The following is a 25,798-nucleotide window of genomic DNA, read 5'->3' on the forward strand; positions in this document are numbered from 1 at the left end:
CAGTATTTTTTGGGGGGGCGTGTGCATCACATGATTTATTTTATATTTAGAAGACAAAACAAGAAAAAAAACATGCAAATAGGTTTTTGAATAATTGTGACATACAGTGTAATTACAAAAATATCCCAAATGGCAAATGGGTTGTGACACATTTTCCTTTGAAAAAATACTCACAACTTTGAAGCAGCTCATACCAAAAATAAGTTACAAAAGAAAAATCAAAATAAGAAAATGAATTGAAAATGAATGTTTTGTTAAAAAAAAACATTGTCATCCTCATGCATTGAATGGAAATCTACACTGCCCTGCATAATTACTGGCCTCCCGATTGACTTAAATAATACAGGGAAAAAAAAGATTACCAAGACAAAAATCTCACCTGTAATTCAAGTGCATTTACAAATCCAATTCCAATGCAGTTTGGACACAAATAAAAACAGAATGCAATGATTTGCAAATAATGTTCGACTTGCATTGAATGGACACAACAAAGACAAGATGTTTAATGTTTATTGTTTTTCGCAAATACGGTAACTAATTCAGGGTGTCCGTCCGTCCCCTGCCTATGCTTTAAGACGGCTGGGATAGGCTCCAGCATCCCCGGCGACCCTAATGAGAAATAAGCGGTTCGTAAAATGGATGAATGGATGGTAACTATGAACAGTGGGTCATGATTTGCTGTTTTGTGAAGAGCTGCATGAGAAAATAGTTCAAAATAATTCAACAATAAAAGGACAACGCTCCTCAATCGCAAGGACGAGAGGGATATCATCATCTATGCTGCATCATATCATAAAGGATTCAGAGAATGTGGAGAAATCTCAACGCTGCAAGGCCGAAAGCCGACATTGAACGCCTGTGACCTTTGATCCCTCATGCGGCACTGCACCAAACCCGACACCAATTGTAAAATAAAACATAGAGCCACATGGGCTCAGCAATACTTTCGAAAAACATTATCAGTCAATACAATGCAGCGTGTACATCCGTAAGTGCTCATTGAAGATTGACGGACACAATGTGAAAGTGTTTCATGGTCTAACAACTAATCCATATTTCAAACTCTTTGGGGGAAATTGTGGACGCTATGTCTTCAGGGATAAGGATGAATGGCACCATAAGGACTGTGATGGACGCAGACTTCAAAAGTCTGTGACGATGGTGTGGGGCTGTGTTAGTGTCAATGACATAGGTAACTTACACAACTGTGAAGGCCCCATTAAGAATTAAATGTATTTATAGGTTTTGGAGAAATTTATAATCCGCATTTGAGCAACAAAATGCCAGACCACACGTTGCAGAAGCGTGTCTGTAGTATTAGACTGACCTGCCTGTCACTCATTGAAAATGTGTCGTGCATTAACAAAGCGTAAACTACAAACACGGAGACCCTGGACTGCTGAATGGCTGAGACTGTACTTTGAGCAAAAATGGGAAAGAGTGCCTCATACAGAGCTATGACAATTAGTGCCCTCAGTTCCACCGATGATGTAACACAGTGGTAAACATAACCCTGGGCGATCTGTTTTGTAGCATGTTGCAACTGTAGGGGGTTAGAAACGACCTCCATTACTGTATGTTATTCGATTAGATTACCAAGTCAGGAGAGGGCGCTACGCGCCTGTGAATGGAACAGAGGAAGACGATGTAGGCTCAGCTCACGCATGCGCAGTCAGTCATAAATGCCGCTGCGTGAAGCTGATTAATACGTTTGTCTCGTGTCGTCTTTTTCCTCGTCGTTCACAGGTATTCAAAATAATAATTTCTAGACATCCTCAAGATGTTAAAGTAATCGGGGACTTGTTGGGCGATGCTACATATGAAACCGTAGTTTTGTGGCTTGGATGAATGTGGATTTTGGGATGTCAATTGGTAGTTCCCAGCACAACACACACGAGCGTGCAGACGTGCATACGCATGTGCGAATGTGGAGGATATTTACAATGTATAGATGTTGAATGTATAGACCTACACATTGATGTATATTGATATCAGGAGCCGGTATTATTGGAACTTGAACCGAATTGAAGTTTTGGTGAGTAAATAAGTGAGTCATAAATGCCGCTGCGTGAAGCTGATTAACACGTTTGTCTCGTGTCGTCTTTTCGTCGTCGTTCACAGTGCTACCTGCCTGACTCCTTTGGACCGACCCAGGTATCCCCTAGGCCTGAGGACACAACCATAAAATTCCAAGTTAATGATTATTTGTTAAAAACAATCAAGTTAATCAGTTTGAACATGAGACTTGTTGTCTTTGTAGTTGAGTAGTTTGAAAATTCTGATTGTTTAGCATAACTTCACTGGAATTGGTTATTATAAGGAAATGACACTTGACGAAACAATTGTACATCAAATCAAGTAACCCCCAATTATTATCACACTTTAATACTTTAGGTCAGCGAAACATAACCTTATCTATTGTTTCATAAATGGGAGTAAAGGTGGATCTTCACCTTTTCCTCTTTTCACAATCTTTAATGGACAACCGACAACTCCGGACAAGTTGTGTCCATAATTTGTAAAATGGCTTCAAATGACTTCTACTGAGGGTATTTTACAAAGATTCCACCGCATATAGCTATATTTTACGTTTTAAGACTCGCACTGAATATTCAGGAAGTCTTGTTTTTGAGTTGGTGAAGAGTCCGTACGTGACATCACTATCCCGACCGAAAAAAAAATGACGCATTGTAGCAGTCCTTCCATCACGTCAATGTATTTTGCTGTACTTGTTTGGTCTGGGGACCTCGTGTTGCACCCAAAAGCTGACAGAGGGCGTCCAAGCGCCATATAACGAATTTATCAGCCTGTGGAAACGGAGGTGGCCACAGGAGGTCGCCATTTTGTGCCTTGTTTTCTTTTTCAATGTTGCCTCAAAATGGCACGGAATAAATTCTTTAATCGATTGCAAACATGTATGCTTTGCTCATCAGGACTATTTGAATCATATTCATAACGGGATGTGTCACAAGAAAGCATATTCTCCCAATCTGAAGCCATTGTTTTGCAGCAATGCAAGACGTCTTGGCGTGATGTCACGAACTGGGGGCTGGACTTTCTGAAAATGCCCAATTCGCAGCTCTTTTTTTTTGCAGATTTTGGACACTTTAAGTCATTTTTATTGGTGTTTTGCATTTGAATAAAACTATCATACTGCGTGTTTTGGGTATTTTAGATGCTATAAAACTTTTTTCTGATATCAGTTAAACAAAAAAGTGACGTCAGTTGTCATTTAAATCATCCAGCAATTTGAGTGTTATCTTCTTTTGTAGGGTGAAGATAGAATATAACCAATTATGTGTAAATGTGCAAATCCAGAGGTGTGGAAATGATGACCACAATACGTTGGGAGATGGTCCACTTGTAATCCCAGTTGGCTTTTTGGACAAAAAGACAAATGTCACTTGAAATCTTGTCTCGAACTTTTATTGTTAACAAAAGACCAACATACATACATATTGCTCGATGTGATTGCGTGTGAGATACGGAGGGGCTGGAAGACACACAAACCGATGCTCAGCCCTCTGCAATAAACACGGTAGCTTGGACTTGTCCAATAGCACAAACTGAAAACATTGCGGGTGAGGACGTGTGCGACGAAAAAGTTAATTCAACAAGATAAAATAGCGCAACACACATCAAATATCACCAAGGTCCATGGGCACAGACAGGATGTGCAACCCACAGGGTGGTCGGGGCAAAGCCGCCCACTGACAGCGCTGTGTTGAATTGCAACAGCAGCACCGGGAAATCGCTTTGTGGGCCAAAGCCAACACTGATGCAGCTACTCACAATGGGACCTGTAGTCACTCTCGTTTCCCCTCCTAAAACTGACTCATGACCAAAAGAAAGAAGAGCACTCTTCCCAAAAGTTTCTCCACCAGTCTTATTGTAATGTGCAAATGACAACTTGGTAACTTTTCTGAATAGAAGCGCTCATCTTCTTTCGACATTGTGTTCAACGCAGTTGTCGCATCTTACGTGAAGGTTGAAATACGCACTTGCCACACACCTATCTCCGTCATAAAGACAGCATCAAAGGGGACATGCCCTCTTTGTGGAGTCCCAAGTGACTCTATTCAGATTCAGGGAGACGCTGACACAAAACATCGGGGGCTTTGCTATGTCATGACTGTGACTGACCAGTTGCCAATGACAAATTAAACAACTGCTGAAGGACGCCTTGCTTGAAGGTAAATAAGCTTCAGAATGACATTATATACAAAACAAATACAAAGCTTAAATGTGAATTGAATTAAAAAAATGTCCATGGCCCCACTTGTCCAACCACGGCATTCTGCTTAGTACGTATTGCATTTGTGGAATTTGACTTAAGGATCAAAATTCAAGCATTTTTATCCAACCCGAACGGCAGCCTTTTCGCCACTTGCCGTTGACTGAAGACATTTGCTCAAGTTGGAAAGTCAGTGAGTGGCAACATGGTCGCCCCGACCGAGATGGATAAAAGCCAGCGAATTTTGCTGCTTCGTTCATATTCCATAAATTCACTATTAATCTGAAGATCGTGTTTAGACTGGCGCTGCTACTTGAGAACATATTCTTGAAGAGAAAATGACCGACTTCCCCTTTCAACTGTACACTTGTATACAATTTGGCATCTTTTTGCCACCAGTCAAGTCGTCCCTTCATGCTGCTTTAAGGCACGCCTGCACCTGGCTCGGAGATCACATCCATTTTTTTGCCCGGCAATGCCTCAATGATTGCTGTTGATTCTCTGCGTAACTTGCACTCATCTTCGCAAAGCTTCAAATCAACGTCAGCTTTGTTCTCTTGCTACTGTAAATATAAAGTTTTAAAAAAAGCGGTGAAGCCGCAACTTTTTTTTTTGGGGGGGGGGGGGGGGGGGGAACGGCAAGTTGAAATGGACAGAAAAGTAAACAGGAAAGATTTAAGATTTGTCTAGCCACAACACAGAAAGAAATGCTACGTTGCTATGACAGCAAGCGGAGTAAAGAAGGCCGATAAAAGCCTCGGCCTCAAACCGTGGTGCATCTTGTGTGGTGCACACAAACCATTTTTTTTCTCTGTGCAGTCAGAACCCACAAAACACAAGAGCTTATACCTGATGATGACATTTTACGGATCCTGTTTGCAGTTGACAGCCACGACTAACGTGGTGAGAAGCAACGTTACTTGAAAGAACACGAAAAGGAGAGAAAAAAAGCCCCAAACAAACCACAAACTACAATTGTCCAATCGCTGGCCAAAAGAAATAGGAGAGAAGAAAGGAAGGCCGATCACTGCGGAGTCTGGCCGGCGCCAAAGGTCTCCTGGGAGGCATACACCATGTAGAGGAAGCCATCTTGGTCCCGCTCCCGCTCGTACACCTCCGAGATGGCGGCCGACACGGACACCATGCTGTGGCCATTGACGAGCAGGAAGAAAGCCTGGTTGGAATTGAGCTGCAGGCGCCTCCTGATGGTTATGGCAAGATAATCAAATTGTCATTTATTTTCATCAATATTGCTAGTTAAGAGTTATATTATATATAAGACTATATAAGAAGATATTTAAGACTGTTTTTAAAGGACAACCAACGTCTCCGGCAAGTTGTGTCCATAATTTGTAAAATGGCTTCAAATGACTTCTACTGGGCGTAATTTAATAAGATTCCACCGCATATAGCTATATTTTACGTTTTAAGACTCGCGCTGAACATTCAGGAAGTGTTGTTTTTGAGTTGGTGATGAGTCCGTACGTGACGTCAGAAAAGGACCGCCTCCTCACCGTAAAAAAAGACGCATTGTAGTGTCTTTCCATCACGTCAATGTATTTTGCTGTACTGTTTTTTTTTTTTAACCATGTCTTACACCCAAAAGCCGCCAGCAGAGGGAGGCAAACTCCATGGAAAGAATGTATCAGCCTGTGGAAACGAGCGGATTCATTCCTCACCGGAGCTGGTCGCCATTTTTCTGCCTCTTTTTGAGACATCCCCCCTTGCCCGTTTGCCTCAAAATGGCTCAAATAAATTATTTAATCGATTGCAAACATGTATGCTTTGCTCATCATGACTATTTGAATCATATTCATAACTGGATGTGTAACAAGAAAGCATATTCTCCGAATCTGAAGCCATTGTTTTCATTCACAAGCAATGCAAGACGTCTTGGCGTGACGTCACGAAAGGGGGCGGGACTTTCTGAAAATGCCCAATTCGCAGCTCAATTTTTTTTGCAGATTTTGGACACTTTAAGTCATTTTTATTGGTGTTTTGCATTTGAATAAAACAATCATACTGCGTGTTTTGGGTATTTTAGATGCTATATAACGTTTTTCTGATATCAGTTAAGAAACAAAAAAGTGACGTCGGTTGTCCTTTAAGGATTCTTTCCACTGATGTTTTTTTTTTTTGGGTGGGACAAACAACAAATACACGGTATTTACTACACTATAAAGGAGCACCAAAAGCATTCAATTGTTTCCACAAGTGCTCCGTATAATCCCACTGCACCTTATATCTTCTTTTCCTTTCGGCTTTTCCCCTCAAGGGGTCGCCACAGCAAATCAGTGTCCTCCATCTTTAGAGGTTTGATCCACATGTTTGTTTTGGCCAAGCTTTTACATCGGATTCCCTTCCTGACATAACCCTCTGTATTTATCCGGGCTTGGGACCGGCACAAGAAGACGTATGTCCCTTTGTGGCTACAGAACAAGCAACTCGCTCAGTTAAAAGGCTCCCAAACACAAAATGGTCACCGGCACAGCAACATTCAAAAAAGCAAAAACTATACTCACCATTTGATGACAATGCACCTTACATGTGGATCAATATTCTAATTTATTGGATGTCATTTTAAACGTTCTATAAAGCACCTTGTTACAGCAGCAGGGATTGTGAAGGCTCCATATAAACAACATTGTATTGTATAGTATACCTTTTAATGTAGCTCCATATATTGCATGCATAAATCAATTGCAGACCCTATTATAGCTTCGGTTTTATGTGCCTTAGATTGCAGTGCGCCCTATGTATGAAAATAGTTTTGAAATAGGTTATTCATTGAAGGTGCACCTTAATGTGGAAAATACAGTACTCGTCTGCACTTACACTCAGCAAATGTTTGGGTCTTTTAGGTTAGTCTGACACTAAAATAAATGCAAATGAAAATGAATTTAAAAAAAAGAGTCATTTTCTCAACTTTCAATTAGTTTGAAAACAAACAAAAACATTCTCTTGCTGTCTTTGAGTCGTTGAACCACCTACAACTGTAATATTCAACTAAACCAGTGTGACATCCACATCGGTCATAATTTAAATCATGCAAATGAATCTGTCACTTGATCACTTCAACTTTTCATGTACCCTGAAACAATGATACACGTGGTCTGCACTTCTTCAGCACTGCACCAATATTAAGAGTATATAAGAAAATCCATCACCAAAATACAACTAAAAGGCTACAAAATAAACACAATATCCAAAACGAGTGAATGAAGCGGTGCCATCTCCCCCAAATTGCAGCCTTTGTAATTGAGATTGTTCATCTGAGTCCACCGTTAAATAAGATCAGAGAAGACAAAAAAAAGCAAAAGAAAACGTCTCAAATGATCATACCTGATAATCTTAATGAGTTCACTCATGTTGACGTGATCGGGCACTAAAAACTTTGTCTTGTCCAGGATGGGGAGCTGCTTTTCTCCTTTGTACCTCTCAATGATCACCTATGGGGCACACACATGTAAAGTGCTCAATGTAGTTTCATTCCCTATAAACGTGAAATGAAATGCTGCCATGTGTTAAGCTCTGAACAAGAGCCCCGCTCATTGGAGATCTTGTCATTAAATCTTAGTTCACAAACAGCGGTTCCAAAGTGTGAGATTTGGACATGAAAAAAAGTCTTGACAACACTAGTGGCCAAAAATGTAACCCAGGTTAATTTTGAACATTTTAAAAAGATTTTTGACCCAAAGTATGATTTGCCGGGTTGCGCAGCAACACTGAAAAAAGGTTTGTTGTTAAAAATTCACTTGCTTAATGTATGCATCAATGTGTACAACATGTGATTTAATTTATGACATGAATGTAACTGGCAGACTCAAATCATGCAAGTGAAGAAGCTGTCAGGGAGGAAAACTCACGGGTATCTTGTTAGGGTGCTGCTCTCTTATCAGACGGACATCTTCTACTCGCTGATCTGCAGGGGACACAAAAGTACGCACAGTATTGGTAGGTGGGAATGAGCAGACAGTTTGAGACTGTGTAATAAACCGCTTAAAGGACAACCGACGTCTCCGGACAAGTTGTGTCCATAATTTGTAAAATGGCTTCAATTGACTTCTACTGGGCGTATTTTAATAAGATTCCACCGCATATAGCTATATTTTACTTTTTAAGACTCGCTCTGAATATTCAGGAAGTCTTGGTTTTGAGTTGGTGACGAGTCCGTACGTGACGTCATGAAAGGACCGCCCCCTGACCGTAAAAAAGACGCATTGTAGCGTCTTTCCATCACGTCAATGTATTTTGCTGTACATGTTTGGTCTGAGAACCGTGTTGCACCCAAAAGCCGCCAGAAGAGGGAGTCCAAGCTCCATATAAGGAATTTATCAGCCTGTGGAAGCGGAGGTGGCCACTGGAGGTCGCCATTTTGTACCTCTTTTCTGATGATCCATTGTTGCCCCAATGTTGCCTCAAAATGGCATGGAATAAATTCTTTAATCGATTGCAAACATGTATGCTTTCCTCTTCAGAACTATTTGAATCATATTCATAACTGGATGTGTAAACAGGAAAGCATATTCTCCGAATCTGAAGCCATTGTTTGGATTCTCCAGCAATGCAAGACGTCTTGGCGTGACGTCACGGACTGGGGGCGCGACTTTCTGAAAATGCCCAATTCGCAGCTCAATTTTTTGCAGATGTTGGCCACTTTTTTATTGGTGTTTTGCATTTGACTAAAAATATCATACTGCGTGTTTTGGGTATTTTAGATGCTATCAAACGTTTTTCTGATGTCAGTTAAAAAACAAAAAAGTGACGTCGGTTGTCCTTTAAAACTAAAATAAGGTGAAAAAAGTGATTGCATCCTTAACCCCGCATGAAGATTAAAAACAAAACAATGTCAAATAACATTGCTTTATGAATGGTGATCGAGGTCAGGGTGAGAGACGAGAAGGGAAGTTGCAAACAATGCTTAAAAGAGGAATTTGTCAATTTGTCAGTAACGATATCGAGCAAAAAATAAGCCCAAGGGGACATTTACAATAACTGAAATGCTTTCAAGATCAAAATCTACTACGAGCATCATGGTTTTATCCAAAAACGTATATGTGAAGGCAGAAATCCATACTCCTTTTCCAAAGAATTGAACTTTTATAGCTCATGTGTGCATTAAAACAAAATCGCTCCAAATACACCTTTCCACAATCTCAATTGATTTCATCTCAACAGTGCCAAAATTCAACAGTTACAATGATAATGCCCTGCAGTTTTGTGAGCTCTGAACCGACAACAATACAATACAGTAACGATAATTACACCAATAGAATACTCCAAAAACATAGCATATTTTTGGTGGGCTGAATGCCAACATTATTGTGAATCCTAAGCCGTATAGGTGCAAGAGTGGCTGCCTTTACAGCAGCTCCTGTATTTTGTTTTTGCTGCTGCAAAATGTAAATTTCTCCACTGTGAGACAAATAAAGGCTCATCTAATCTAATAGAATTAAATCTAAATAACAGAGTTGTGGTTCAAGAAATGTGTATTTATTGGGACACTTGGGATCTAGACTTCTGTTATTTGAAGGAATCCACAGTTGTGACAGTGAAATTGCAGTGTTCAAATCTAATTTTCACACTGAAACGGTCTTTATCTGACTGCAAAATGTGGGACAACATCCTGTGATAACAGCTTAATTAGGTTAAGTTCAGTGCGCAAGAATAGGGAAGCTCTGTAGGATGTTGTTTGGCTCTCGTGACACATTTGAGTCATCATTTTTCAGTGGCCATTAAGAGACCGGACAAAAGGAAGCACTGGACCTGAGAGCTGGCACGTGCTTTTGTGAAGAAGGGTGGGATGGGGCTGATATGTTTTGCCTTCATAATAATGGAAATTGCAATATTGCCGACTTGACCCTTGAAAGCAAGGGAGGGACTATTTTCCTGTTGAGGCTTTTTGTCACTTAAAATTTTCATATGAAGAGAGGAGTTACCACTGAATATGATATGGACCATATCACCTCATCGGTGCCAATTGCTTCACAGGGCAACATTTTTTTTCTTTTATTCATTAAATTTGAGGATACTGAAACACATATTGAACATTTCAATGTGTTTGATTCATTTGAGAACTTGTTTTATGATGTTTTTGTTCTAAAACTGTTGATTTTGATCTTGTAAATTCAGGTATAACGCCATGACATTTACACTAACTGAATGTTAACTTTAAACACATTACATATCAATGAGCAGATAAAATTGTGACTTTGGTGACTTTGCTTGTCATACATTTATTATGTCCACCAAATAAGAAATGTTTTTTCAGTGCAGGTTTTTAAGTTTTAAAGAAGCATACCTGTCAACTTTTCCCCGTATTTTATACGTTTTTTCATCATTTTGAATTGTGTACGCCGTATAACAACTTTTATACGATAAAAAAAATCTGCGGTTATCGAGTCTTTGTCGATGAAGCATAATATGCGCATGCGCGTCACATTGTTTGATTTTGTATTTCCGTTTCCGTATTTAAAGTCCGGCATTTGTGTTGCAATCGAGGAATCAACTAGTTATAACATAGAAGTAAGCATGGGAGATCTGCCAAGTAAGAAGAGAAAAACTGTAGGATCGGGTCGCCACCAAAAAGAATAGGAGAGCCTCCAAGGTGAAAGTAGTAGTAGTAGTAGTAGTAGTAATAGTAAGCAGATTTATGTGGGACAGGAGATGTGAGACAATCTCTTTTCGTCAATTGATGCTACAGCTGCGTGTTTGCTTTCAACATTTAGCTTGTAGTCGACGTGCACATTCCACCATGATGTCCCTGATCCACTGGTGGAAAGCCACTTTGATCCTCGCCTCTTTCATCTAGAACTGCTTCATGTCATCACAAAGAGGGTACAGCAAGTCCTGGAGAATGAATGTCTCTGTGTCTTTATTTTGTCATATTGTCTCTTTGCTGTCATATTATTTGTTATTTAGTTTTTTTTTGTTATTTTGACTTCAAGACGGAGCCGCGAGAGTGGCTGCCGTTCCAGCAGCTCATGTATTTTGTTTTTCTACTTTCATTCCTTTCATCACTTTGCTGCTGTGAAATGTAAATTTCTCCACTGTGAGACTAATAAAGGCATATCCAATCCAATCATATGTATATATTTATCGCTGCGTACGGTGGATTATGAAAGGATAATGTGCGCATGAGCAGTAAAATGCATTTCCGCTTGTGTTATTTTTTTTTTATCATTTCAAATAATGTACGGCGTACTACAACTTTTATACGTGAATTGTAATCATTTATAAGGGCAGCTATTAGCCAAGTTTGACAGGTATGAAGAAGGCCATTTCCGGTGTGAATGAGCCTAGAAATTGATTGCCAATGAAGGACCCATTCTATGACCTAATTTAGAATTAAACAAAAAGATTATTTTGAAAAAAGACCAACATCAACAGCTTGTAATAATCAAATTAATATGCAATGAAAACAGTAAGAGTGGAATCTAATTTTGCTTCATTTCAATCGAATGTGTCGAGCAATTGTTTGTACTACATACATTATTATAACATATTTTTACCATGGTTTCATCTTTAAGGAAAGGGAGAACAATTCAAAGTGTCACCTACGATATGCAGGGAATAGGGACATAGTCCATTTCCACAAAGTTAGTTATTAAAAACGACCCCCAGGTTTACTATCCCTCTTGGATACCTGCGTGAACACGCAGCGGCTCCCGGCAAATTGGCGTTTTCATGTTTATCATGTTTGTTAAAGTCATTATAAGTGCCTTGTATGCTGGGTCCGAGAGGACAGTAATTTCATCTGTGCTGTATGTCATGCATATTAGCATATTTGACAATAAAGGTGACTTTGACTTGAAGATAGCGGTGAAGCACCACATTTGTGCAAATGGCACTCCTTTACCTCATTTCCTCACAGTCCCTAGATACAAACATCAGACAAATTGTGGCAAATGATTCAATTTGTTTAAATGAAGCTACTCAAGTCACTGCTACACTGCTCTGTGAGAACAAGATGCCACAGAGATACTTTATTTTGGTGAAAATCAACAACAAAACAAAAAAAAAAGTGTAATTTGGAATTTTGACAAGAATAAACAGCATTCCGGTGAGTACAAGTCCCCTAGAAGAAATAGAAGCTGGAGATCGTTGCGACAGTGTAATAAACAGCTTTCAGCGAGTGGACGACCACGTTGTTGACTAGGTGCCAATGTTGCTATTCGAATCGGCTCACGTGCTTTCCTAGCGTAAACTGAGACAAATAAACGTGACTTTCAACCGGAAATCGATTGTATTACAATCAAAGTGAATTGAGTTAATATTATTGTCACGTACCAACAACACTCTTGCGAGACGAATAGCGGAGTATCCATGCCGTGTAAGTAAAAACTGGAACTTTGAGCAAGTGTTACAAGTATTTTTGTCGGACACTTCTTGCTCCTGTTGAAAGCCTCCCATCCCCCAATCCTGCAGTCAACTACCGTGCCTCTCAACACCACTTGTTCTTTCCTCCGCATCACAAAAACACGGAGGGCAGAATATCATCACGGTCAGAAACCGAATTCCACACGGATGCTTGTTTGTGTTTTATACAACAAGTAACAAGTCAGTGAGGCCCTCCAGTCAACAAACCTCCATCTGGTCCTACTTGTGTTTGACGCAGTTTGACTCTAAAGTGGCCTGAATTAAAGCTCACCTCGTCCGATTTTGCTGTTCTTTCGCACAAGACAGGGAAACAAGAATACACAACATACAGACAAAGTGGAAACATTGGAAAATGTGGGATGGTGGGGTAATACCTACCGAATGTTCTTCTTTGTTTGAATGATTTTTCCGAAGGCATTATGCGTCAAAGTCGTCGTCCCAGTGGACAACGGAGGTAAATAGCGGTGTTAGCAAACAAAAGGGCCGCTGTTGACGACACGGTCCGTGGCAGACGACGCGTGAATCTATACTGTAATGGCAGTGAGGGGCTGTTGACGTTACCCGATGCGTTTCGACGTGCTCGCTTCCTTCCTCTGTTTTTACCGTGACGAACTCTCCAAAGCAAGCAAAACAAACCCGTCAGCTGACTCGTGACGTCACGCAACACTGTCCGTTTCCAACATTTCAGTTTCTCCTAAATGGAGCAATACAAGTGCAGTTGGGTACGTACGTTTCTTTTATTTGATAGGAAATAAAAGAGTAAATGTCAAGTCAGATGCTCGCCACATTGACCCACTTTCACCATTAAATACTCATTCAAATGTGACGAAAAAAATGGACGAAGTTTCCGACATCTCGGGCCCACCCCTTGTTGATGAAATATGGCATAGGATGATGTGCTTGCCGAAATCATCTGGTGTCCCCCCCCCCTCTGTCAATTTCACTATGTTGTGCAGACTCGATGGAATGTTAAAACCCCTGGCACCCCCCTTCCCCCGCTCTCTCTCTCTTCTATTTTGTTCTTCTCTCCTCTTCTTTCTTCTTGTAAAATAATTATCTGTCAGGAACTTCTATTTCCTGTGCGATCAGGTACTGTCTCATATGCGATTATGTCACCTAATGTATGTTGCCAACTATTTGGAAAATATCAAGTATGCAGAAAGATTTGCTGAGACGCACCTCAGATGTACTTTTAGAAACTCCACAAGCTATTCAAAACCAATGGTTTTGTTTACTTTTGTTGTGTTTTGTTTGCAGTGTTGTTTGTTTGTTTCTATTACTTTGTAAAAAAAAAAAAAAAAATCTCGGGCCCACCCCTGAAAATTAAAATAATGTCTTCAAAAACGTTTTCCCTCATATACATTATCATTGCATTGGAACAAAATGAAACGCCAGTTGTAATAAATGTGATTGCTAAATATTATTTAAAATATCAAATACCTCTTGAGTCTATCTGCCCATCCATCCATCCATCCATCCATCCATCCATCCATCCATCCATCCATCCATCCATCCATCTTCTAGACCAGGCCACAGCTCCCGAGCCTCATGCGGCTCTTTGGCTGATTTCATGCGGTTCTTAAGTGGTTCTTAAGGGGCGTCCACATGACAAGCGTAAAAAATGTTTGACACTGGCGCTGCCATTCATCCTCTATGTACCGTAATTTCGCGACCATAGCGCGCGCTGCACATTTTGGAGACAATTTAAGACTTTTAAAGGACAACCGACGTCTCCGGACAAGTTGTGTCCATAATTTGTAAAATGGCTTCAAATGACTTCTACTGAGCGTATATTACAAAGATTCCACCGCATATAGCTATATTTTACGTTTTAAGACTCACGCTGAATATTCCGGAAGTCTTGTTTTTGAGTTGGTGACGAGTCCTCTGAAGGAATGCCCCTGACCGAAAAAAGGACACATTGTAGCAGTCCTTCCATCATGTCAATGCATTTTGCTGTACTTGTTTGGTCTGAAAACCTCGTGTTGCACCAAAAAGAGGCAGAAGAGGGCGACAAAGCTCCGTCTAAGGAACCAACCAGCCCGTGGAAACGGGTGTGAATGGAAAAATACCCCAATGTCAAACCAGCTGCGCTTAAGATACCGTCAATGTTTGGGTCAACATACGTCTGCGAGTCTGTGTTTTCTACCCTGAAACATGTGAAATCAAAGCATCGATCGGTTCTGACTGACACTCATGTAAAAGAATTGCTTCGAGTGGCAACAACAGAATGCAAGCCAGAGCCAGATTTAATGAGGATTGTCCAAGACAAAGAATGCCAGAAGTCCCACGAAGCAACATGCATACTATTGTAAATTATTATATTTTTGTTTATGGACTTGGTTGAACTGAGTTTGTGTGTGTGAAGACAGTGTTTTTTGTGCCTGTGGCTTTAGTACTCTAGGAATCAATTTCCGATATATTTGTTGATTTTGTATTTAAAATGTGATACTTAAAATAAATCTGAGCAGAGGTCTGTGTGTGTGAGGGATGGGTCGATGGGGTGCATGTTTATCAAAGTCAGCGTTATTGTCAAATACGTATGCTCATATGCATGACATACAGCACAGATGAAATTACTGTCCTCTCGGACCCAGGGTGCAAGGCACTTATAATGACTTTAACAAACATAATAAACACAAAAACGCCAATTTGCTGGGAGAGAGAGGGGAGCCGCTGCGTGCTCACACGCCGCCATCTTGATGTGGCTCTTTGCAGTAACATAGTAAAAAATGTGGCTCTTAGTCTCTGACTGGTTGACCACCCCTGTTCTAGACCACTTCTAGACTACCGGGCCACCCTCTCTCTCTCTGTCTGTCTCTCTCTCTCTCTCTCTCTCTCTCTCTCTCTCTCTCTCTCTCTCTCTCTCTCTCTCTCTCTCTCTCTCTCTCTCTCTCTCTCTCTCTCTCTCAAAATCGCATACTGTACTCTATAGTTTTATCTCCTACTTACCTCCCCACCTATACCAACCTACCTACACCTCTCTCGCTCTCCAACCCTGTCCCTATCTGTCTGCCTGTCCGCCCGCCAGCCCGCCCGTCCATTTATCCCCATTTATCCCATCCAATCCAATCCACGAGAGCTGAAGGCCGCTATTGAAGCATCGCGGTCTTCCAGAACACCCGAGCAGTGCCACAGGTTGATGTAATCCATGCCACTCAACATTTAAGCAGTAATTCAGGCAAATGGGGGCCCAACCAAGTACTGAGTACACAAAATGATTACACCTTTATGATGGCTTACATTTCATTGATTTAAACTCTTATTTCATGTACATAAACTTTTTTATTTCATGGGATACCACTTTTTTTGAGACTGCATAATGTTGCGGTTTTCATAAACTCTAAACCATGATCAAAATTCTAATAAATACAAGCTTGAAATATCTTGCAATGCATATTATGAATCTAAATATTCGTTTCACCTTTTTAGTTGAATTACTTCAATGACTGAACATGTTCAAGATATTCTAATTTTCTGAGTTTTATGTGCAAAGCCAACACACGACGGATTAAAAAAAAAATCAAAATAAGATATTGCAGTTCACATTTTTTTCCAGCTGGGGGAGAACTTTGATCATTTGTTGCACTTCAGACATCAGATCCTCATTTTTGTCAGACATTTTTGATATACCCCAATAGTGTTGTTTGTTTTAAGCTTTACGGTGTCGCAAGAGGTATTTTGTCAAAAAAAAATCAGTTTCCCATATACCCAGATCATTTCATTGGGCTCCTCACATAAATGACAGTAGTTTTTACCAGAAGCCAGGGTCACCAGGCTTCTGGTCACCAGGCTTCTGGTCACCAGGCTTCTGGTTACCAAGGGTCAGCTCTGAGCCTCTTCTTATTTGCTATGGCGATGGACAGGCTGACAGACGATGTTAGACAAGAATCTCCTTGGACCATGATGTTTGCAGATCACATTGCGATCTTTAGCGAGAACGGAGAACAGGTGGCGGAGAAACTAGAGATGTGGAGATATGCCCTGGAAAGGAAAGGAATGAAGATCAGTCGCAGCAAGATGGAATATATGTGTGTGAATGAGAGGGATCCAAGTGCAAGAGTGATGCTACAGGGAGAAGAGATAAAGAAGGTGGAGGATTTTAAGTACTTGGGGTCAACTGTCCAGAGCAATCGAGAGTGTGGAAAAGAGGTGAAAAAGTGTGTCCAGGTAGGCTGGAGCGGCTGGTGAAAAACATCAGGTGTGATGTGTGATAGAAGGGTTTCAGCTAGGATGAAAGGAAAAGTGTATAAAACAGTGGTGAGACCAGCCATGCTGTTTGGACTGGAGACATTGCCATTGAAGAAAAGACAGGAAGCAGAGCTGGAGGTAGCAGAGCTGAAGATGTTGAGGTTTTCTTTGAGAGTGACCAAGTTGGATAGGATCAGGAATGAGTACATTAGAGGGACAACTCATATTAGAGGACTGAGATGGTTTGGACATGTCCAGAGGAGAGAGAGTGACTATATCGGAAGAAGGATGCTGAGCCTTGAACTGCCAGGTAGGAGACCAAGAGGAAGACCGTAGAGAAGGTGTATGCATGTTGTCAAAGAGGACATGAAGGTAGCTGTTGTGAGAGAAGAGGATGCACAAAACCGGGTTAGATGGAGGACACTGATTCGCTGTGGCGACCCGTGAAGGGAAAAGCCGAAAGGAAAAGAAGAATTTTATACTAGAGGCCGGTTCAGGTGTTTTTTGTGCCTAATACAGGTGTAAAATGTGTCAAAGGCTTCCATTGCATAACATCCAAATTAATCTCCACTTGAAACCTTCAAATAATGTGCAGTCAAATCTGCTTCAGTCGGTATTTGTGTTCTGTTGTCAAGTGTTGCAGAATTGAATTTCTTTTCAGGATAAACTGTCTAGATTAGATTCTATGACCAGTCTAAAGTTTAGGGGAGTTACAATGAGGTTCGAATTAGGCAGGACGACATTATCGGGCCGACACAAATAATGCAAGACATGCCCACGAGGTTTCTCAGTGTGGGTCATGGCCGGTGTGTGCGTATGTGTGTGTCTACGTACTGATGAGGTTGGTCTGGGAGTTGCCCTCGCTCGACTGTCAAAACTTTTGTCAAATATTTGCCTTCAATATTTAGGCTTGTGCTCTCTTTCCCTTTCCCGGTGTTCTCCTGCCGTCACCCTGATCTCATTAGTTGGGGGCAGCACAGTGATTTCACAGCACTCACCAAGAGACTCACAGAAAGCACCTGTTGTCACAATCAGTAGTGGCAAAGGCTGAAGTGTGCCTCACACTCATATGGCATGTTGACACGTTTGGAGTGTTATCTTTTGCAGGGAGCAACGATGTGGATTTGGTGGAAATAACAAATGATTGAATTGTTAGGACTTGAATGTGCATGCCATCACCGACACCCAATGATTTGACTTTAGAGCTTTGTCTGAGTGGGTGAGAGATGGGCCGCATAACTCTTTAATAGGCACCAGCCAATCACAAATCACACAGAGAAGGTCCTTCAGGAGGATGCTGGAGCCTATCCAGCTGTCTTTGGCCACAAAGTGGGGGACACCCTGAATTGGTTGCCAGCCAATCGAATGGTACACAAAGACGAACAACCGCATAGGCTCACACTCATACCTAATGACAACTTAGTGTTAAGTCAGCCTTCCAAATATTTTAGAATGTGGGAAGAAACCAGAGTACCCGGAGAGAACCCACAGGGGCACGGGGAGGTCGATGCGTGAATCATATATTGTATGCAATTTATTGTCATCAAAGCAAAAAGCTTGGAGAAAAAAATGCAAACTACATCAGGCATTTCCAGCTGAAGTTGAAGTGAATCATCCTGCCTCTTTTCCATCTCCTCACTTGCAAAAGCAGTATTAGAGGGCATTCTGATGATTTGAATTAGCTGTGCTGCTCCTGGACGAGCTGCAAAACGGGAGAGGGGCCTTTGAGTAATGATTTTGGAAACCTGTTCTCCACAATATTATTTTAAACACCACGATTAAAAACTCAGTTTCTACCCCTTGAAACACAAAAAAATAAACTCTTAAAACATGCAAAAAATATAAGAAATGCACCTGTGGAATACAGTATAATAATAAATACAACACATCCACACAGATAGTTCTTTAATTACGTGTGGCAATGGCGCAACGTCATATTTCGTTTCTTTGTCATTCAAACCCAATTGCATGAAATTGCATCATTGTTCATCCATTCGTTATCCACGTATCCTGATGAGGGTTGCAGGCATGCCATAGTCTATCCCAGCTTTCTTTGGTTAGTAGGCAGGGGACACCGTGAACTACTTGACAGCCAATCGCAGGGCCCATAGTGACAAAAAAAAAAAAAAAAGCGCTCTGTCCTGGCTTTTTTGGAAATTGTTGCAGCCACATTGTTAATGATTATTTGGAAAACACAATTACCTTTATTAGTTTCTAAATGAAATACTGTACAGTGAGGCCTCAACGTACGAACTTAATTGGTTCCCAGACAGAGTGTGTAAGGCGAAAAGTGTGTATCTAAAAACATGTTCCCATAGGAAACCATTAAAATGGGAATAATCCGTTCCCGGGTTTCCATAAAATATAGTTTTCAACTAAATAAGCCTTAAAACGACACACAACATACCTTATTCTATGTATAATAAATGTGTTATTGTATTGTAATGAAAGAAATACACTGCATTGTATCATAAAGTCACTTTATTTACATTTGTGATGGTCATTGATGGCTTGATGGAATGGCGTTGGAGGTCGAAGGTCAAAGGGAATTGCTGTTTGGAAAAAGAGGCACATTACATGAGGACTGTAATTAAAGAAATAAACTGTGCTGTAAAATAAAGTTTTATTTACCTTTTTGATGGTCGTTGATGGCTTATGGAAGGAGAGTCACCTTCCATAAGGACTGTTGGTAACTTAACCTCTGGTATGGCTTCTCTTCTATTTTCTTTGTAGACTCCTCATCATTTTTGCTGATTAAAAGCCTCTTAATTGACACCTGTTGCTTTGTGACTTATTAGGTCTTACGAAGCTGAGGCATCACATTATCGTTCATCATGTTGATGATTGTCATAGCCACAGTCTTTTCTGGATGGAACTGTTCGGTAAAAGCCTGGACATGATTCCACTTTGCCAACATTGCCTTTATGAGCTCACTTGATGCTGCAGCCATCTCCTTCTCGCCCTCTGATGTTCTCGAACCTCCGTTACTGGCTTTAAAATCCTCAATAAGCGCCGAACTTCCATGTTGGCGCATGGCGATACCGGCGTGAATTAGCCGTGCTTTCTCACATAAAATAGCTTTACTCACGCTGTCGCCGGATAGCTGCTTTTCGTTAATCCAAATTAACAGAAGTTTTTCAACTTCTTCGATTGCCCGAGACCGTCGCTTTGAGAGCACGCAAACACCTTTTGCAACAGACACACCTTTGATGGCTTTTCCGTTCCGGAGAATGGTAGCAATGGTTGACTTAGCATAGCCGTGCTCGGCCACTAAATCACGCAAACGCACACCTCGTTTGTGTTTTTCAATTATCTCTTTCTTCTCAGTGACGCTGATTTTATTTTGTGTCTTCTTGGGCTGAACACGAGCCTGTGGTGGTTTTTTTTTTCGGTCCCATCATTGTAAAATTATCAGCAAAAAGCTCCAAGTAGGCGATCGACGTGTGCATTCAATGAGAGGGGGTGTGGAAAGTAGCGCCGGCTGGAGCGCCGTTCGGTCGTGTGCTTCCGCCGAAGATCACTCGCCAGATCCGAAGGTCGTGTGCTTTAGTGTTCTTCCGCCGAAGATTACTCTACCAGCCGTGGTGGGTGTGTATTATGAAAATAGTGCTTATAAGGTTTGGTTTTCATAAATTTGATGTTCGTAAGACGTTCGTAAGACGAAAAGTTTGTAAGGTGTTGAGGTCTCACTGTATTGTAATTCTTCAATTTGGAAATGTGACCCCTGGCTATGGTGATTGGATTTCCGGTGGAAGTTCTTGTTATTTTCTTGTCAATTAGAAGAAACAGCAGAATGGTTGTCACAGCAACTAGCTCACTTTTCCACAACAAGAATATCTAGTATGTTGCTGATGGTGTAGCAGTACACTTGCCTGGTCTTTGTGCGGGCTTCGTGGGATCGGTTCCTACTCAATGACAGTGTGGACGCGGGTAGGAATGGTTGTTATTCTCAATTAACAGCATATGCCAGTTCAGCGTGTAGCGGCAGCCCATCTTCCACCCAAAGTTAGCTGGGAAAGCTATGGCAACCCTGCGCAACTCTTCATCATAACAAAATTGGAGGAAATGAATGGATGGATTTACAGCAACTAAAGGTGCTGTAAACCCGCCAGGGTTTTGCCATTGTACAATGCTCCAACATTATCTCTTGGTGTGATTTGGAATGTTCACTGTAATTAGCTGGAAAACAGTTCTGGATGTAACCCACCTACTGCTGGGGTCTGCTCCAGCATGCCACTGACCTTTTGTGAGGTTAAGTGGTTTGGATAATAGATGGGTTGAGGGATGAAGTTATGGTCACAAATGAAAACCTCGCCGGAGTGAAGCTGTATTCACGCTGAACCACAAAGTAGTGAGAGAACATGGCATATTTTCTCTCATCAAATGGACAAAAGCGACGGATGCTTTTCAGTGTTGATGAAGACCTTCCAACTAAAAATGAGCACTTTTGAGCACTGGAACATCAATTTGCTGAAACCTAAAAGCACCGAATGTTCAGTCATTATCACTTCCATCTTGACCGCTCACATTCTAGATGGTGATTATTAATAAGAAAAGAAACTCTTCATTTGTCTCACAACGGAGACATTTCCAATTTACAGCAGCACAATTATAAAAGGGTGAAAATATAAGACAAGTAAATCAATAAATATAAAATCTAAATACAGTAAAGTCTCGTTATATCGATATTCAAGGGAGTCCGAAAAAATATCGATATAACCGGGACTATCGATATATCCGACCCTGTTTGCATGTAATTTTCTCCGTGCGTGCATAGAAATAGTATCGATATAACCGGGACTATCGATATATCCGATATCGATATAACGAGACTTTACTGTATATGCAAATTGAAAATGGATGAGTGGTGGGGAGTCCAGGTTTTCATTGCTTTAATTATGTCTACCTTAACTTTTCTGCTGTGAATTTAGTCATCTGAATTCAGCATTTTCAATCACATCATGAGCCAGTTAAATTGGCTCAGGTAGAGAAGCGGGATACATTCACAACTGATCACCGGGCAGACACACATCAACAAGTAGTCACAGTCACATTCACACTTACCAGAATCAGAAAACCTTGAATCGTCCCACAATGAGGAAATTTGCAGACACAGGATGAATCTTCCATGGACTTGTGTTTTTGGCAGGAGGGTAAAGCCTTCACACACAACATTGATGTAAGCAACACGTGGTGAAGAGAACAAACAAAATTCACTTTACCTCCAACACAAATAGTATGTTGAAATCCGGCCAAAACACTGTACCCCTCCTGCATGGCTGCACACCACAAGGGCCAAATGAGAAAAAAATAAATCCATCTGCTCCATCAGAGAAAGATTCTTTCAGTCTGTCCCTCAATCATCTGAACAAAAAGACACAGGGATGGGATTTTTGGCTCAGATACTCACATACTCCCCACCTCTGACAAAAGATAAGAAAGATTGCCCTCAAAGGTGATAATTTCTGAAAAAGCTTCATGCTTGCAGAGATCACAGTTTCAAGTTTCTGTTCCGAGGAGAAGATCAACAGTACATCATCATATTACACAAAAGTTGCAGCAATATAAAGGGAAAAAACAACGTTCTGAAATCCTTGTCATGCAGCCAGAGCAGCAGATCATCAGTGCATATCACTATGAAAACATTGTTGAGGTAGCAAAACAAAAAAAAGAACTAAACTAAACAAAAAATACTTTCTTCCCAGAAATCTAGTCAAGTGCAAAATAAAACAAGCAATAACCCAGCAGAAATCCCAATTGAAGAGTGAGTGGATGACAATGGAGGGAGGAGGAAGGAGATGTGTTTGAAGATAATGAAGCCGTTGCTTCCCAAATTCATTTGACAAAAATGTCTGCTTGGTCCACTTTATGCTTTTACTCAATGTATATTAATTTGGCTATAAACCTTATTTGTTCTGGTTTTCTGTTAAATATTGGTCAAATTATTTTCTTCGAGAATACTTTGTGAATGTGACATCATGTCGACTGCTTAGCACAACCGCATCACACTGAATTGTTCGTTTCCTTGGAGTTTGCATGTTCTCCCCGTGTCCGTGTGGGTTTTCTTTGGGTACTTCGGTTTCCTCCCACATAAAAAAAAAACATGCTGGGCAGGTTAATAGAACACTCTAAATCAAGGATTCCCATCACATCGATAAAATCAACCATGTGGACTGTCACAAGTTGAGCGTTAGGGGTCGAGAGGAAAAAATACATATACTGTGTTTTTTATCTTTCTGGTAATACTGTATACTTTATCACACTGCACTCCAATTATCCTACCAATCGCAATTACACAAAAAGTGTTTCCAAAAATATTTAAGTAGTTTTATTTCAGTCAAAGTGTGTTTCATGTACAATCCACAGATGGCACTCACAGACCAAAGAATGTTATCCTGGAGGGCCAAGAGACACAGCACGCATTAAAAAGACTTAGCGGGCCGGATCCGGCACGCGAGCCGTAGTTTGCCTATCATTGCTTTATTAACCATTCTGATGATCAAAACTTGCTCGCGACTCTTTCTCCAAATATCCATCCTTATAGTTTTTCACAACATCCATTCAGAGTATTTTTCGAACAAATACTTTCTAGTCTATTCCTGGTTTATATTTTCGTGCATCGGATTTTGTTTTTTGTTCGTGTTTGCTTTTTGTTTTTTGTTCTTTTGTCCTTTGAGCGTAAAGCAATTTTCACTTTTCTCCTTGATTGCCTTTTGCAAACATTTTCTGTTTGTTCACACCTTTTTCTGGTTCTTTGTTAAAGCATCCCTTGTTGTATTTTGTCAGTCTTGCCGTTATTTGTAAATAAATATATTTTGATCAAAACCCCTTATCTGTGTCTATGATTGTAAAATCCGAATTCTGTCTGTAATTTTTCCAAAAACCGAACAGAATAATCCGACTATATATTCAATAGACGCAGACACGATTTGGTGGAACAACAGTCGTCGTTGCTCATGGAACTCTGATGGACTGTGCTCGCCCAACAGTTCAATCAATGAGGGCAGAGGTGTCAAAGTCAAAGCCCTGGGGTCATATGTGGCCCACCACATCATTGTATTCGACCTGCGAAAGCAAATCAAGCATGTCAAGTGCCATGATGCTTGCTAAAGTCCAAACCCAAATTTAAAATTGCCATATACAAACCACAATAATTATTATTCTTGACTTTGTAGTCATTCATTAATTTGTTGAGAGTTGGATACCCCTAAAATACGTTCACGCATCACATACGTATTTAGACAACCGACGTATGCTTCCAGTAGACTCTTGCCCGCTTACCACCAGTATGTTTCCACCCGTAATTATGAAATGTAAACCCAAATTACCCCACCTGTCATGCTTTGGATTGGATTGGATTTACCTTTATTAGTCTCACAGTGGAGAACTTTACATTTCACAGCAGCAAAGTTATGAAATAAGTAGAAAAAACAAAATACAGGAGCTACTGGAAAGGCAGCCACTCTCGCGGTGCCATCTTGAAGTCAAAATAACAAAAAAAAAAAAGGTAATTAACAAATAACATGACAACACAAAGACAGACAAATAGTCATCCATTCTTCTTTGCAGCAGAGCCTGGGTTGTGTGGTCAATTTATAGACCTGTGTAGCCTTATTTTTGGACAGCAAACACCCATGTGTGCTAAAATGGTTCACAGATCACTTTTACGATGAGTCTATTGACTGGCGAGTTCTTGGGGTACGACCATGAGTAATACATGACCTGAACTTTCTTTCTCACTGTGTTCTGTTGGGCGTTTCACCATTCAGTCTCAGGTAAGGTAGACTGTGCACAGGGGAGCCTGTCAGTTGCTGACAGGTTTTGGTGGCGCAGAGTGGCTTCAATGACCTATAAAGCACTTTTCGCAGTGGAGTGAGTACTTCATTCAAGGACAAGCTCCCGGCCAAGATGTTGAAGCTTATTTCAAGGAACTCATTTGTCTTGCCATTCATTTGGACAATAAACTGAGAGAGAGGGACACTGGGAACAGTGTGATAACAGCCCAAGCCTGAGCCCCTTCCATGACCAGCTGTAGCCATCCATGTTGAGCAGCCAATGCAGCTCAGCGGTGAGTGAGTGAATGGCAAGAAGAGACAACAAAGATTATAGTCTGGTGCACAGTCACCGAGAAGACCTTCACACAGCAGTCCATGTGGTTCGGTAAGACAACCACCGCCAGCACCGACCATCAGACTTCAGGTGTTTCATCGATTCGTGTGTGGTCAAAAGATGATGAGTTTTGGATAGGGCCAGGTCCAGCAACATTCACCCGTGTCTCCCGCCACTGTGGCTGCTACTGGAGCGGATGGGTAGACGTTGGCCGGGGGTGTTCAGCTTCACCGCAGTTTCGCTCTGACGGCTTGAGAAATGCGGCGCCAAAGATTGCGTGGGGCTTCCCACCTCAGTTGCCATCAGCGAGGTGTCCCGCCTCACTGATTAGATGGAGATGCGACTCACTGGTCTGGAGGGCCATGCGCCATAATGTCAGTGCTATTCCGTTGTTCTTCAAATGGTGACCTGTCAAATGCTTTTTCCTCATGACTACTCATGGTGTCACAAAATGGTTGGAAACCACTGTTGTGGTTCTCAAGCCCCAAGGACCAGATCAGAACATTATTTTACATCAGAATCATTTATTGCCAAGTATGTAGAACACACAAGGAATTTGTTTCCGGTCAAACACGCTGCAATAGTATCATCATCAAAAAATTGCAAAGAGGCACTATACCAAGTGTCTCAAACTCCGGTTCTCGAGGTTTTCCAAGTCTCCCTGTTGCAACGAACGCACCTGAGGCTGTGTTGCAACATGAGCGTGGCAACAGGGAGACTTGGAAAACATGTAGGACTGCGGCCCTCGAGACCCCCCTGCACTATACAGTTCCATTTGGGCTACTGTTCAAAGAGTTGATGGCTTGGGGGAAGAAGCTGTTTAAATGTCTTGGTAAGCGAAAGAATTACGCTCCAGCTTCCAGAAACCTTGTAAAAACACATTCC

The 25,798-nt window shown here is 41.2% G+C and overlaps 1 protein-coding gene across 1 annotated transcript; it reads right to left on the reverse strand.

The window, feature by feature from the left end:
* Positions 1-3,410: 3,410 nt before the first annotated feature.
* LOC148898304 (microtubule-associated protein 1 light chain 3 beta) lies at positions 3,411-13,246 on the reverse strand. The gene is made up of 4 exons (XM_088997443.1): positions 12,992-13,246; positions 8,101-8,156; positions 7,577-7,683; positions 3,411-5,436 (listed from the first exon to the last, which is right to left on the reverse strand). Exons 1-4 carry the CDS (start codon positions 13,029-13,031, stop codon positions 5,259-5,261), a joined length of 381 nt encoding a protein of 126 aa, XP_088853569.1. The 5' UTR covers positions 13,032-13,246; the 3' UTR covers positions 3,411-5,258.
* Between the last annotated feature and the right edge of the window lie 12,552 nt (positions 13,247-25,798).

This window comes from Hippocampus bargibanti, linkage group LG05 (genome assembly GCF_051943395.1).
Source record: "Hippocampus bargibanti isolate YZ-2025 linkage group LG05, ASM5194339v1, whole genome shotgun sequence".
NCBI classification, from domain to species: domain Eukaryota; kingdom Metazoa; phylum Chordata; class Actinopteri; order Syngnathiformes; family Syngnathidae; genus Hippocampus; species Hippocampus bargibanti.

Coding starts and splice junctions, on each gene's coding strand:
- LOC148898304 (XM_088997443.1), bottom strand. CDS start 13,031: ATGCCTTCGGAAAAATCATTCAAACAAAGAAGAACATTCG. Junction 8,157..12,991: donor CAAACAAAGAAGAACATTCG/GTAGGTATTACC, acceptor TGTCCCCTGCAG/ATCAGCGAGTAGAAGATGTC. Junction 5,437..7,576: donor GAACTCATTAAGATTATCAG/GTATGATCATTT, acceptor CATAACCATCAG/GAGGCGCCTGCAGCTCAATT.